The 16,506-nt window shown below is 32.6% G+C and overlaps 1 protein-coding gene across 1 annotated transcript; it reads right to left on the bottom strand.

The window, feature by feature from the left end:
* Positions 1-528: 528 nt before the first annotated feature.
* LOC138317754 (polyprenol dehydrogenase-like) lies at positions 529-15,321 on the bottom strand. Its single transcript, XM_069259630.1, has 9 exons — positions 14,961-15,321; positions 7,793-7,878; positions 6,613-6,820; positions 5,906-5,940; positions 5,598-5,695; positions 4,738-4,840; positions 4,143-4,299; positions 3,397-3,523; positions 529-2,602 (listed from the first exon to the last, which is right to left on the bottom strand). Exons 1-9 carry the CDS (start codon positions 15,034-15,036, stop codon positions 2,506-2,508), a joined length of 987 nt encoding a protein of 328 aa, XP_069115731.1. The 5' UTR covers positions 15,037-15,321; the 3' UTR covers positions 529-2,505.
* Between the last annotated feature and the right edge of the window lie 1,185 nt (positions 15,322-16,506).

Raw genomic sequence — 16,506 nt, forward strand, 5'->3', positions numbered from 1 at the left:
GCTTTGTTGTGAAATCATAATGGTTTCATGACATTTGAAGCACTGTGACGACATTAAAAATGGTATCTCAGACGTCCAAGGAAAGTGAAACGTAAAAGGTCAGTTATTAATCCATGGCTATTACATAAACTTGGTATTATATTACACCCTAGCAGCAGTCACAGCCTTCGACACAGCCTAAAATTTCAGTGATCCCTCGGGTTTATTCTTTTCTTATGAAAAAGTCTTGTGTTCTCATGTCTTTAGTTCAGCATATGGGATGTAGATCAACTGGTTCGCTGATTTCGATGAACAGTTATCATTAACATGCAGATAACAGAAATAATATAAGCCCCCATGGATCTCATAGACATGCTTTCGGTTTCATTGTAAAACATGTTGTTTTATAAAAGCCCAAACATCATTCTGTTACTTTTAAGCTATGATCATTTATATATTTTTGTTTCCTTACATCCATCAATTTAAAGGATGATAAGATATTAGCGACCATATACGTGTTTAAAAACTACAACACTGCAATCATCGATACATAATTTCACAAATAACATTTAATAACGTTTCTGAAAATAACAAACAATATCATTACAAAGCAATACGTTATATTATAAAATAACTATTGTGATATCTAAGATAAGTAATATCTGTGATGTATTTTATAATGTAAATACTGTATGGAAGTATCGTATCGTTTCCTGCTGATGAGACAAGCGAAAATACAGATCTTTATTATACTTCCTGGGCAAAAAACGGCAAACTGTCACAATACTTCATGGATTCTGTAATATTTCGAACATAGTTCATATAAGTAAATGCTGACTTATCTTTTCTTTGTATTTGTAATTTCAAAAGTGCGATTTCTACCAATATATATCACATAGGGAAAAAAACAAGTAATGCGATTTATTGCACATTGACTTATCCTGGAGTTGCAAAAACATGTTTGAAAATAGCCATCAAAAAACTTTGAAAGATGTATATACATAAAAAACATTTTAGTAAACGTTTGTATTTAAAATAAATACAACTAAATCAAAACTCAAAAAGAACAATAAGTGAACAAATGAATTAATATTTAATTGAATTCAAATAATGGAAATGAGGTCGGATGTTGATGTTTTGATGCTGACTACCAAGGCCTTTTTATTTAAGGTGCACTGACACTCGCACGTATTAAAAAATATGAAAGCCCATCACCTTTCCAAAACGCCTTTCGACTTTTAAAACGTGAATGCCAAACCAAACAGATAATTTTGTAGAGCCGCCAAAATTATAAGCTGAACATTAATACTATTATCACCTGCTGAACAATGTACGTGTAATTAAGATCAATTAAATATAAATGTTCAAATTCTGCTCGTCTCATGTTCCCCACCGTTGTTCGCCAGTGGCAAAACTGCGAAATGGAGCTTCACGTTTAATATAGATTACACAGGTAAATTTGCATTTGTTTGATCATCGATATTTTATCATCTGATTATTGTATTTTCTTAGCTTTGTTTTGGAAAGGTAATGAGCCTTTAAAATAATAAATAGAATTCATTTTAACGTCGTCAACAGTATACAAACATAGCTCCAAGAAAATATCACTACTAATTAACCCTGAATCTCAGTGGATCAAAACATGATACACTGGACAACTTTTAAATGCAATACGATTACGTTATATACAAATTACTGGCGTTGATACGTTATTGGGATATGATTTGAAGGTACAAATTCGAATGAAGCACATGTGAATTGATAAATACAAGTATTTTAAATTGAATAAGACATGTGCATTTACGTAATGAATTACAAATACCAATATGAAAGACTTCACACACTCGAAAAAGTAATCGGGTCTTTCTCCACTGTACTGCATGCTTGTTTTTTTATAAAAAAATGACACACAATTATTGACTAATGGCAAAATGTACAATGACAATGATGATCGACGTTAAGTTAACAATACCAACATATCGTTTCGCACAACTGTAATTTTAAAACCGTTATATAAATCTTTAAAGCAAACTGTTAGCCTGACTATGAAATGATAAAACTAATTAATATGTGAATCGTTGGGATTTATTAGAATTTCATAAAGAATGCAAATGTGCAGCATATTTACGTTAAGGTAGAATGTTTGAACCACTGATATTTCACAAAAACAATAGGTTTTTTTTCAAAGCCGGCGTTGTGCCCATTTGTTTTCTTTGAAAAAGGTAGAAAAGGGGGAATAACTCGTCATTAGTTATATTTTAAAGTAGCAGTCTACAAAATCAGTCTTGCGATAACCGTACTATATGGCATAAGTCGATATAGGTGCTAATACAGATGAAACAATATCATTCACCACTTTCATCAGCAATTCCATGATGTCACTAATGCTTGGTATATACACTTGTGAAACATTTATATTTCTGGCAAAATTAAATAATAAAATAATCCCTAAAAATGTTTGGAATAAAATGTAACAAACACGAAAAAAATATTACGACTGAGTGTAAATCTATTGGATATTGATAACTATTCTGTGTTTACGTCTTCCAGATGATTGTCTGGTAAATGTTTTTTCACTCGGTCAAGAGAGAACTGCCACAGCGTTTCCTGATCCTCTTCGATTCTGAAGAACAAAATAAATATCTATCATTAAGAGGACGGAAGGGTGTAATGAGCAAAATATCATCTCGAGTCAACTTAATGCTTTACAAAGCGAATATAAATATAAAAACGATAATGTTAATCCAAATTCCAAGTTAAATTTCAAATCTTAATTTATTTTTCGTACCCCCTTAAAGCTTAGATATAATTAAAACTCTGCAATGTTGGTCAGAGTGCTATTCTCAAAAACACCTAACATACTCTGTCATATAAAAAGAACGGGTAACGAAGTGTCTCAACTATCCAAACTAAGAATATGTATAAAAATATGTATTATCTCAAACAAAAATATATTGACGATGACAACAAACCAAGACCCCAGAGTATGAACAGTAATTTGTTACTGTGGAAAGGGCTCAATTAATGTACGATACACTTATTGCAAGTACAAGTAATGTCTTACAAGACAAACTTTAGGTGCGTTAGCTAACAGATAAAAACGCAATCGCGGTCAATTTGCTTTACCATGTAGAGCACCCTTTAATCTATGTGTGGTTTCAAATTCATTCGGTGTTTAAGGACGAATTTAGGATTATAACATTTGCATGTCTGTTCAGGTTGATAATAGCATGAACTATTCTCTCCAAACCATACTGACCAATAGTTACGCAACAAATCTTTATCCAACACCGAAGCACACGTGCTTCATTAGTGCAACCGTGTTTGATTGTATTAACGTTAACATAAGTCAGTCATTACAAGAAGCCGGCGATTAGAACTCTGGTAAGTATCGAAAGAGTCTTTTTATTGACATACCTGGCGTGGCGTTTGATTGTTTCCGGTTTTGAATCTGTATAGTAAACATCTCTGACTCCAGTAAATTTTGGATTTACCGCTGCATTGATTGAAGTCCAAGCTCCCTTTTCTGGAGACTTTGATATTCCTATAAAAATAGCAAGTGTTGATATATTGTATGGCATCATACAGCTGACAAGTGAAATAAAGAAAACCCGAGACAAACAACCATACACCAAACTAATGAAGCAGCCGAAACCTAAATATTGAATAGATAAAAACGTATTTGACGTAAGCATGGCAGCTCATATTACATAACCCTAAACCAAACTCTATTCTATATATGACGTCATCATGAAGGAATCAGCAATGAATAAGGGTTAGGAGTACGATTTCCTGATTTGAACTTCTCGTAAGTATTTATTATAAACAACTAACACGGAATTAATTTCACGATGCAATCAGTACTAAACTTGATCAGGACTTAATAAACCATTTAATGTTTCAGCAAAATATTGACCAAATATCGACCTGAAATTAGTCAAAAGAGTCCATCAGTGGTCAATTGAATGACAATATGTCTTGCAGTCAATATCATGTTAGGACAATTTACTTGTATGAAAATATTGCCCGATATCTTTATGTATAGAGGGATGAAGTGACCGACTTCACTATTCTGTGCATCATATAGAGGAATTGTTTAAATATATTAAGCAAATGATAAATCATTTATATCATATTAGTTAACAAACAATTCTGTCACCTACCTAAAGAGTTAATACAACCAATTACTCCTTTGTAAAGGCACGTGGCTTTGTCCTGAAACTCCTCCATCATATTGGTCCGTACGATTCCCGGACCTACACACGTGACCGTTACATCAGTAGGGTTCAATATTCTGTTCATCTTATACATCAACATAATCTGTAAGTAAAAACCCATTTCAGAAGGAATTTCGACGAAATGATTTTGAAAGCAACAAATTATAGTTTCTTACTGATCATGACTCATTTAATCATCAAGTGCTTTGGTGAGCTTTGGTAGCTTTAACCTTGTATTATCTCAACAGTTGCTACTCATTAACGTAATATCCCTTTTTCACGACAAGATTGCATGTCTAGAAAGCTGCCTCACTGTGGGGATAATACAAACATATTGAAGACATATATTTATTTATTTTGAATATAATTGATTGCAATAACTAGTACGTAAGACATGACTAAGTAGTGATAAAAATGTAAATAAAATACAATTTATGAAGATGAAAAAAGTAAATTATTACTCAGGCAATTTGTAGTCAAAACGCCTTATTTGATATCATTCTAATAAACAAAAGTATGCATGTATTTAACTTGTGCTTACCAGGTATAATTTACTTTTCTGGTAATAATGATCACTTTCATACGTGTCCCTAGTTTCCTTTTCTGCATTTATGGTGTCGATTTCAAATCTTCCGGATTTGTACCTATAAAAATCCATCAATTGCTACTGTATACATTTTGTGTGATTATTTGAATATTACAAAGTTATCTGCACTTGCAGGTAGGTATTAGTTGTCCTATTGTTCAGAATAAAGCGTGAAGGTTTTAGCTTGAAAACTAATAATGTTTACCTACCTGAAATGAAATATTAGTATGATGTTAATAAATCTTGTCAACTTTTATGTCCAACAGTCAATATAAATATCAACGTATTGAAAATATTTTAAAAAATATTAATAATACAGATGTAGAGGACTGCAAAATGAATGAAAATATTATCAATAATGTAGAAGGTTTAACACATACCAAGAGTAATGTTGAATTGAATATCAACTTTTATGTCCAACAGTCAATATAAATATCAACGTATTGAAGATATTTAAAAAATATTAATAATACAGATGTAGTGGACTGCAAAATGAATGAAAATATTATCAATAATGTAGAAGGTTTAACAGATACCAAGAGTAATGTTGAATTGAATATCAACTTTTATGTCCAACAGTCAATATAAATATCAACGTATTGAAGATATTTAAAAAATATTAATAATACAGATGTAGAGGACTGCAAAATGAATGAAAATATTATCAATAATCTAGGAAGTTTAACACATACCAAGAGTAATGTTTACTTAAGTAAAACTTGTGTTATTTCAAAGGTCTACGGTGTTTAACAATAGTGGAAACATATAACCAGGTATGACTCTGAATGGCATGTCAAGTCAGAGTTGTAACTTACCACAAACTCGATAGGAACACTATTCGGCAATCCGGTCCAGACATTTTCATTACCGGAAGTAGACTCACTGCCATCAAAAAGTGACTGAGATAGTTAACCTGTTGATAGAATTTACGTATGTAAAAGTGGAGAGTGTCCTGTTATACAATAAATAATATAACTTAAGAATTCAATCGCTAATTTACGCTTCAACTTTATTTGTTGCAATAATTTAATCATAATACTGCAGAATATGACGTCGTCAGATTTTATTAACTTGTGACCTTTACCATATATACATCTATATTATCTGCACAATGAAAACATACCTGAAAAAGTAGTTCATTCCCATCCTCCGTTATGGCTGAAACATTTGCATGAACTATTATTCCAATATACAAAAAAGGGTCACTAGAATCTCTAATGATATCAGTTGGATTATGTGAATTAAATCGTGAAGTCGTAGAATGACCCCTGCTCGCTCGAAATATATTATTTATTTTATTTTTTTGCGTAATTCATTCGTTTTTTTTAATTTGCTAAAATTGTCGCAGAACTTCAATACGCAAAGGTATACCGTGTGATCTGCAAATAGCAAAATTAAATATCCGTGAAATTATATCGTTGGGCATGGAAACGCACAATTCTTTCGCCGCGAAAATAAATTTGTTTATGAAATACCGTTGTCAATAAAAACAGTATGTACTGTAATATTTTCTTTTATTTTCATACAAGACTTGATACAAATCAAATTCATGCTGAGAGAATTAAATGAGAAAGAATATGTTTCTTTGTTTCAAATTGGAAGGTCTGACATCATCAATTACAAAGATCCATTTTTTCCAAACGCCATTGTTATTTCAACGGGTATTTTGCTTCTCTCAACAAAGCATCTGAATGGCCAGGGCCTTAGAACCAGATTTATAGCGATTATTATTTAAACAAAATCTTATGATTAAAAAAATTGTCAAAAGCTCATAGACAAAATGGGAGGAACGGTATTCTAATTAGTTAAGACTTTTTATGTGATACTTACTCTTGTCAACAGTATTAATCCCTGCATTACAAATTAGCACATGTAGTTGTTTTCCAATAGCTTTGAATTCATCTATGAATTCTCTCACTGACTTCATCGATGCTAAATCTAGCTTCATGAACTCCACACTTAGGTTGTCGTACTTAGCAATACCGGGTGTTCCTTTCTCCTTCTCAGCTTGAAACTCTTGATTCATATCCTCGATGGCCTGAAATGAAATAACGCAACTTAAACACCTTAAGTATGTGTCCCAAGTAATAAACTAGCAATGATGACAATAGAATCCTGGTATTTCAACAACCTAATTAAAAAAAGCGAATAATTGTGATTACATTTCAATTTTACACACGCGAAGTACAGAAGGTTTTTAGCGTGGTATTTTTTAATTAATCATAATAAATGCAATGCAAATTATGGAATGGAATAAAGATTAAAAGGAACTTTAACATATTCCTCCGTGATAACGTACACTATAGAAATCACAAAAGGCGTGAGGGGGTTAGTCAATTTTTGTCAATACATATAAGTTTGTGGTTTTGGCAAAGAAGTGCTAAAACATAGGAGACATTGCAATATCGTCAAACACACGGATCACAAGGAATTTTCTATAATGTACTTGTATTTGATAGCTAACGTAGTCTTTATATAATATATAGGTTACGCCATGTTGCAGGTTACTACGGGAAATTGTTAACCTGAAACTGATCAATGATTATTCCCCGTAATTAAAACCTACAAAAAGAAATCAGCTGTTTAATATGCAATGCATGAAACGCTAAAATTATTACTACTTTTACCGTAAACGACCAAAATAAAAAAAAGAGTCAATAATTTGGAAATTCCATGTATCTGCATTATGTATTTATGGTGCGGGCTTCCGGATTAGTGATGTTCACCTATGAACGAGAAAAAACCCTGTTACTATTAATCACCAAGGATGCTGCATTTGCGATACAAACCCATGGTCATGTGTTTGTCTCTCTCAGGTTAACATTTTATTATCATTTAATGATGTCAAGATTAGATCGAGCAGTCTCGACCAATCCGAAATAAAGCACAAATCACCATTTAACGTGTTTAAATAAAGATCACAACTTGTAGGAGAGATCAATCTATAAGGAATTATAGGATATTTTATCTTACGTATGTAGTATTGCTATGTAAAGGGGACTATGCTTACCTTGTTAGCTTTAAATTCAGACCGACAGGCAAGTATAACCGTTGCTCCCATCATGGCGATCCATTTCGCTGTGTGGTAACCGATTCCTACAAACCAAGGGACCATGTAATTATATAAGTGGCACATACTGCCTGATAAATTAATATGAAGCAAAAAACAGTATAGGGTTTTGGAAAGGTTGTTCGTTTAACAAAGAAACATCTTATATATTTAATATACACATTGATCCTTAGAACAAAACACAATATTCAAACCACATGATATATAAATCCCTGTGGAGAGAGCTTTTTCGATGAATAATTGCTTATTGTCACCGGCCAACCAAAATGGCTAATAGCAATATGTTGATTTTCAATATTTCTGAACATGTATGTCGGACACATGTATATCACTAATATAGAAATAAATTATTAGTTATATTCATAGTACGACACTTAGTCGTTAAAATTAAATAAAAGTATATTTATCAATATAAAGGGTATGAACAGGGAAATTGCAATTTTAAGGAAAAAGCGGCATGTGGTTACCGTCTCATTATGTGATTAGGCCAAATTTGATCAAGGCAAATCAATTCGTTCTGTTTAATATTCCACATTTTCAATTAATCAAAGACTGAAAGATATACATGTATATCTGTGTATTTGTGTGTGAGTGTATGTGTGTGTGAGGGTGTGTGTGTGTGTTTGGTTGTATGCCTTCTTTTGTAAAACAATGTCTTTCTATTACCATAAACAATTATTGGCAATGTCTTTGTAGTTCAACCTACAATGATAATGATAACAAAAGCACGGGGTTTGTATTTACTGAGACATACGGCATTAATAAGTTCGGTCGGTCAAATATTATGGTATCGATTTAATTTTGTTTGAATTATTACTGTAACCCAAGGGTTAGTTATAACGAAAGGCAAAGATATTCTTCTTTACTTCATTATTAAGCGAAAATATGATCGTATAGTGTCTGTCTCTCCAACACGTTGTCAAGCTGTCTCAGGTATAGGGCTTTCAACTCATTACAGTACGGTCAAAATTTACTAAATTTATACTAAAACCAGACTTTCTGGTGTCCAAATTAGATTTATGAAACTATTTTGTTTTTAATAAATGCAGGTGTTCCAAAAAACCACCCTGTCGGATGTAGCTCTAGCTGGATATTCCGACTGAGATCATCATATGTGGTCAAATATGTTACGCTGACCTTTGAATTATACAACTCTCGTCAGATAAGTATACACCACTACACATGGTATATCCTTATACCTATCTAAACACTTATCATATAGCCTAGAAAACATAAAAAGGGAATGCTGACAAAAATATCTAACACTTATAAAAAATTTTTCCAAACATAACCTCCAACAACTATTTGACATTGTTTCGTCACGGGATTCCTGTCGAACTAATATCAAACATTTGATCTATTATAAATGGGACTTGAGTAGGGCAATCAGTCTGCCAACCTCTGTCTGGTTACACTTATGTCAGAGCTATAAAGAAACTCGTCGTTACTGCAAATCAACTTTCTTACGCGTGCGAATTATTTCCGCAAATTTCACGATCAAAATAGTTTCGCGAAAATCTACCTCTGAAAATTGGTTTCTTAGACAATTTTTACACAATTAAATTCAAATATATCTCCATTCCATTTTAAATCTGCGAAACGTAATCTCCGGGAAAATGATTTGAAATTGAAATCGCGAAATTTATTATCCGCGAAAGAAAGCTGGTTTGCACTATCATATACCTGTTGAAGGGTACCGCATGTTGCTCATTGTCTTTTTACAATTTTATTCGAATATTTATTATTGGTTTTGTACTCTTGGCAGACCTAGACTTGACTAGGCAAAATTTTACACAAAGTTTAAATGTTCGTTTCATAGACCGATGTGAATATTATTTCGTTTTTAAATATCATTTTATTCCCCGTCGAAAATTATTATTGTTGGACACTTTAAAAAAGTGTTAGCCAAAGTACACGGAGTCTGAGATGTAGATAGTAAACATCTGACGGAGTGAGGTATTTCGAAGGAAAATAAAATGATATTTAAGTATACCTTGTGAAGAAGGTTATTATAAAACAAACAAAACTAAATTCGTAACTTAAAATATTGATATTGAAAAAGTGATTACAGATGCTCGTAAAAGTATCATACATACTGTTGGCAAAGATTAGCACCTCGTGTGTCCTTTACCAAGAAAATCAGAGAAACATAAGATGTACTTACTATACAAATGGATTGCTAAAAACACAACCTGGTCATAATATTTTTGTAAGTTTCGCAAATTTCTCGTTTATACATAACAGGTGAAATTTACCGTATGGTGTATGCGGGCTTTACCTGTAGGGCATGAAAGACATGGGGAATTAGAAAAATTGTTTAACGATTTACGGACCATTGTAGCTACTATGCATCATTCAAAACTGAAATGCTATCTATGACATCTCCACGTGATGTAATAATTAGTTAACGTGAGCGCCATTATAGCAGTAATTTCCATTTACAGCTTATAGGTTTTGATTTCCTTTCCTTAGAAAACAAATGTTATATATACCGTAGCGTCAAATGTTGAAATAATTTCCGCAGCTTTTTTAATGAAACTTTGTTCCGTTTTGTTCGAATTTGTTTCGTTTTGCTTTCGTTTCGCAATTTACATGTACATATGTACCTAATAAACTATTTCTCTTTGATAGGAACAGCTGCGACATTGAACTACAATGTATAGTTTTATTGCTATCATTGCGAACATCCTGTGTAGCGTTAAAATTTTCCAGATGTTAAACTAGTATTTATACAATGTATTCAACGCTTCATTAAACCTATGCGAAAAAGACTATACTGTGACCTCTTTGGTTTACGTCAGAAAGATCAAATGTTAAAACATACGGCGTGGAGTAGAAATTCCGTGGCGTATTTACGGAAGTTTATGATAACAAACAGTAAAATTAGACCCAATTTGACAATTGGAGTCTTCCTGTGTTCGGATCATCCATATGGCTAATGTAATTTCCACAACTCAGAGGTCAGCACCAGATGGAAGAGGAAATGGTTTGAGCCCTCTGAAAATCTCAAATAAAACGAACAGAAAATATGATCTGTTGATGATTATAACATCGTTTGAACAAATTTTGCATGTTTGTGCAAAAGTTGGATTAATTGCATACGTTTCCATGACTTGGAGAACGCATTTGCTTCGCTGCTATACGTCTTCGGCAATGGGCCATAAAACATAAATAATGTTTGTTTGGCAACGAATGCGTCAAGATGGTGCCCATTATGACAAATGTACATATGTTTTGAATAAATATGTTTAATCTCATATTAATAGCCATGGACATTTAAAGGAGCATTACCTTTCAAAAATGTTTTTGAAATGTAAATGTAAAAAGGAGATTGGTGATTTTTATAGACTCTTAAAAGATATTAGCTTATCTTAATGTATCAATTCTCCACAATTTAATTAAAATGAATCAAATACTAAATATTCTACCTCAGATCGTGCTATATTTCCTATGGCCGCGGTGGCCGAGTGGTTAAGATGTCTCGACATATTGTCACAAGTCCTCCACCTCTGAGTCATGATTTTGAATCCCATGTGGGGCAAATGGGGTTATTTCTCCGGAAACTCCGGCTTTCCTCAACCAACAAACCTGGCACGTCTGTACATGACCTTGGTTGTTATTAGGACTTAAAACTAATACATGTAAAATCATTTATATTTCCCGTGCCCGATGTCAAGCCATAAAATAAATCTTCCCTGTTAGTTAATTCTGCATTTTTTTCGTGTTGGAAGCTCACCTTAGGTCATCGATATATATCTTATTATCGTTTTAAGACACAATTATTACTTCTGTTTGTTTTGAAACGGCAGTAGGTCTTAGCGTCAAGTCAGGTTTTGGAGGAAGAGGAAAGACGGAGTACCCGAAGAGAAACCACGTATGTACAGAGTTCCTGGTAAATTGCCAGCAAATCTCAATGCCTGTCAAAAGTATAAAGCAAATGAGTGACTACGCTTGATTTTTCCACAATAGAACCACTGATATTCGCTGGTGACCGTTATATAATACGCTTTTTTAATTTTTTTTTTAGTTTCTCTATTTTTTCTGCGAGTGTAGACTCCACATCAGTTGTATTGATACAATAGAACCACTGATATTCACTGGTGACCGTTATGTAATAGTTTTTTTTTTTTTTTTTTTTTTTTTAATTTTCTCTATTTTGTCTGCGAGTGTAGACTACACATCAGTTGTATTGATAAAAGATAATGTACGTGATCCTTCTTTCGTGATATTGTCCCGTTGGTATAATTAATAATGCTTAAACAGGTGATATATTATCTTTACAACATACAGTATTCGTATAGATAATGCCTTGTTGTTAGAAATGTATCGACGAGACTTTATTGCTAAGCAGGTATCAAATGAAATTCCTTTAAACTGAACTGCCGTCGAGCATTCTACGTCCGACATAAAGTAACCTAATAAATTTCATTGGGGTTAAAACATGTCATATAGTAATATTTACAGTCAGTGGTGAATATAAACCCAGTTGAATTTAACCAAAGGCTGCTCAACTTTATTTCTCAATAAATTGAGTATGGCATGTGCAATTTGGAGCCACGCGGATGAAAATATATAGGCCTATATGATGGTCCGCATCAGAAAATATTAGTGTTTTCAGTACCGATCATACGATCGAAGAACATATATCAAAATAATTTTGAACACAAATATGTTCATGTGTAAATACAAAAAAATGTAAGTTACATTATTTATGTTACAACCGTATCGCTTTGTGGTTCATTCCAAATATCGATACCCTACTCAACTTACTCCTTCGATAAATCCATCAGAAAGATACTTTAATCCCTAAATAAACTACTCTTTTAATATAATATACCTCCTGTTTCATTGTATATTACAGGCCTAAACACTTTAAATGATGTTATAAATATTTGTATTTCAGAACAATTCACGAATGTTTTTTTTTTATTAAATACATGAACGATTTAAGCACAATTCTGATGCAATAACTTACATTATTATATTAAAACATTGAAATATATTTCTTTATTCAATAATATTAGAAACACAAATTCAAATAATTGCTTTGGGCACATCAACGATACGATCAGCGTGTCATTGTGTACTTACCTGTCATATTGTAAATGCTATAATGTTACATTCATTGTTCTTCAAGCGATAGAACGAACGTGATATATTAATACATTCATAGTTGTGTATACCCTACTTCATGTAAATGGCATATGTCTTTATGGAAACTTTAATCAACTATTTATCCTATTTCAAACTAGGTTTCAATATGCCCAGGGTTAAAATACATATTAAGAACGACACAGTGATTCATAACGATTAAAATATTTATAAAGACAATCTTGTACTACATACATAAATTGTGTTGCATTATCTTATGATATAAGGGTTCGGGTGTACTCTGTTTCCATCCCAGCTTCGGTATCCGGGTAGCATATTTTAGATATTCATATATGAGAAAGATTCGAATCTTTCTTCATCTGCGATAAGAATATATTTCATACTTTCCATTGTTGTGTAAATTTGATATCTGAGGATGAGTGGTTCGTGAGGAAATGATTAATATGTTATTCATTTTTCATGAAAAGTAATCGGGTACGATATGATATTCCGGAATGATCCCACACTTAAATCATTGTATACCCCGCCCCCTAACAAAGTCACCCAACGTATACATAAGGGTATATGTGACAATGGATTTAAATTCTATACTTTAAAATAAACCATGAGTCTGTGTAGTGAATCATCAAATGTTGCTTGGACACTTTTTTCGAGAAAGCATACACCTGTTTAGTACGCACACAATATAACTATTATCAAGTCAAGTGAATTAGACCATGCATTAAATTTTGTATTCCTCACCAATGTAACACTACCCCGACATTGATATTTTAATGGGTTTATGGGCTTGATTAGTTTAACTTCCTATTAACAGCCAGATTTGAAGTGAAGATACTCAAATTTCTGTAGGAAGCTGCGGTGCTCCATTTTCCTCTCTCGTCACATATTAATGAATGTATTTTGCTAAGGCAAACGGACGTTGGAAATTCAAGTATATGAAACATCAACTTTATTATGGATTTTACAGACCGATAACATGTTAATATGAAATTTTATTCATCCTTAAGATTCATTCCTTCTGTACGTGAATAAAGAGTTCTTTTGAGTTTTTTGGCCATGTGTTATTGATAATAAACGATAAAAAAATGATAACCCTTAATAATTTCAGTATTTATTTATTCAAATCGATGAGATGTTTCATGTACGTGTGAAACGCATTTTTTTTGTTCGGCAACTTTCAAAAAAAACAAACAAATTATTCAACATATCAATTTAAATAAAGTAAATTGCTCCTATTTTAATTCAGTCTAGGTCACTTCTTATAAGTCCATTGTCATAAAAGCTATGTTATCCTATGTGTCGATGGTCAAAATAAAAGTATTTCAATCCAATATACTATATTGATGAATTGTGTTTATTGATATATTCCTTATGATGAGTTTAATACATGCACACAGTTCTTAAAAGAGACCACCATCAAACCTGGCACGTCCTTGCCTGACCCTTGCTGTAAATGGGTTGTTAAACTATTAACCCAGTACTAATGTCGGTAATGTACGCTACCATTTTGTGATAGCCTTTAGAAATTTACTTCTCTTTCATTTTCGAATTTAACATCTTTATGTGACGTTTCTTTATTGTATATTAATTATAATGGCAACATATTGCTACAGTAGATTAACCGATGTGTACTTCATAATTTACAAGAAAAAACAAAGCAATGATATTATATATTTAGAAACAGAACTAAACAAGTTTTCTTAGATATACTAGTAAAAAGCGACCACATCCATCTTCCTAAATACGTACACTACATACGCATTGTCATTGAGGTCAAAACAAATCGAGTAACATATAATTCATATACAACAAATCTAAACAGTATTCATAGACAAGGAAAACAAACATAGTTTAAGCATTATGAGCAGTACTCAATGGAAGTGTTTGTCTGATAAATATACATAAGTGATGAAGAAAGTTTACGGTCACTATAAAAGAAGAATGCACCAGACGGCAATATCGATTTTTGTATATTGGGCGTCTATGACTAACTTACCTTGATTTCCTCCCGTAATGATAACGATCCGCTCCCTCGGGAGGGGTACAACAGGAAAAGACTGTCTCCCTCCCATAAAAAACCTGGATGAACAAAGGCCGGGTACTGTTTACTTTATCGACTGCTAAGTTGGTTCTGACTGTCTGTCGACGATACACAGTAACAATAGACGCTTTAGTTAGGTCTCAGGTAAAATATATCTCACAGGTATTTTATATCTATGCTACCCACGTCGCCTACCAGGCAGCCTTATTGTATTTATAGGGATTCCGGTATTTAAATGTCTAGCTGCCTTATCCCAAGAAATACAATCCTTCGTACGTCACAGAATGCCTTTCGCTGTACAATGGGTCCACACAAGTCGATCAACGTCAGAGAAAAGGATGTAAGTAAACAAAGCGTGGGGAGCCATGCGAATGAAATTAGCATGTTAAAGAGAACGGAAGTCAGTTGATATTTGATTACTCTAGATATATAACATCTGGGAAGTATCAAATGTTATTATATAGTCTTTTCTCGTAATTTTGCAGTTGTTAAGATAACATTCATTGTAATTTTGGTCTTTGATTTAATTAAGTGATATATAGAAGAACGACCTATTGTTTTAAGTGCAATGCGCGCTCACTGCCTCAGTCTGTTTATTGTTTATAATGTAAGACAATGTCATACGTAATGTGGCAAAAGAGATATTTATGAATGCTTCGTGCACTTAGATATACATATAAACTATTGTCACTATACACAGTTGTCGAGTTTGGTATTCCGTCTTTGCATATTACAGAGTTACATGTACCTTCCTCGGGTATGTATCCAGTGGCGTCGTTATTTCATGAGCAAAATTGACGCCTTTTTCTCTGATAATTATGACGTAACATTCGTAAACACATTGCGTCACAATCAATACCTACCCGCAAGGGCAGATAACTCTGTAATATGTAAATACAGAATATTTTATGTAAACCTCTTGACAATTTTGTTCATGCGAATGTAATTTCGTTACCTTTATAATAAATCGTGTTGCATACAATGTATATAGATTGAAATGATAGAAAAACAACAATTTTGTAACATATACAGAAAAAACACGTTTATAACGAGTACTCATATAACGAATCTGTAATAATTGTCATTGCTCATCTATGTTCCTATTACGATATTTATATATTCCCTACTTAGTTTGTGTTTAACGAACTACGTTTATAACGAAGTTGTTTGTGCTAGTCCCCAGATGTACGTTATAACCGTATATAATGAAATAAATTAAAAACAAAATGCTGTACGATTCCAATGATAATTAAACAATATTATAAAGGCACTTTTCATGAATTACATTCAGTCAATATAACCAAATGTATGTCAAAACAATGATTATAGTAAGATAACAATTTTACATTATTAAGCACGATATCAGAATTTGTTTTAAATTCATCGGGATTGAAATTAGAAAGTAGCAACATTAATGCTTATAATCATTTTTAAGACCACTTTATAATATAAATTACACTTAAACGTACGATTCCACTGATTTTCCTGGGGAATATTTTCC

Source organism: Argopecten irradians, chromosome 3, assembly GCF_041381155.1.
Source record: "Argopecten irradians isolate NY chromosome 3, Ai_NY, whole genome shotgun sequence".
In the NCBI taxonomy this organism is placed as follows: Eukaryota; Metazoa; Mollusca; class Bivalvia; order Pectinida; family Pectinidae; genus Argopecten; species Argopecten irradians.

Excerpts from the sequence above, each read along its gene's own strand:
- LOC138317754 (XM_069259630.1), bottom strand. The coding sequence starts at position 15,036 with ATGGGAGGGAGACAGTCTTTTCCTGTTGTACCCCTCCCGAGGGAGCGG. Across the intron at positions 5,941-6,612 it reads GATTAATACTGTTGACAAGA|CCATAACGGAGGATGGGAAT; the intron begins GTAAGTATCACA and ends CAAATGTTTCAG. Across the intron at positions 2,603-3,396 it reads ACAATCAAACGCCACGCCAG|AATCGAAGAGGATCAGGAAA; the intron begins GTATGTCAATAA and ends TTTGTTCTTCAG.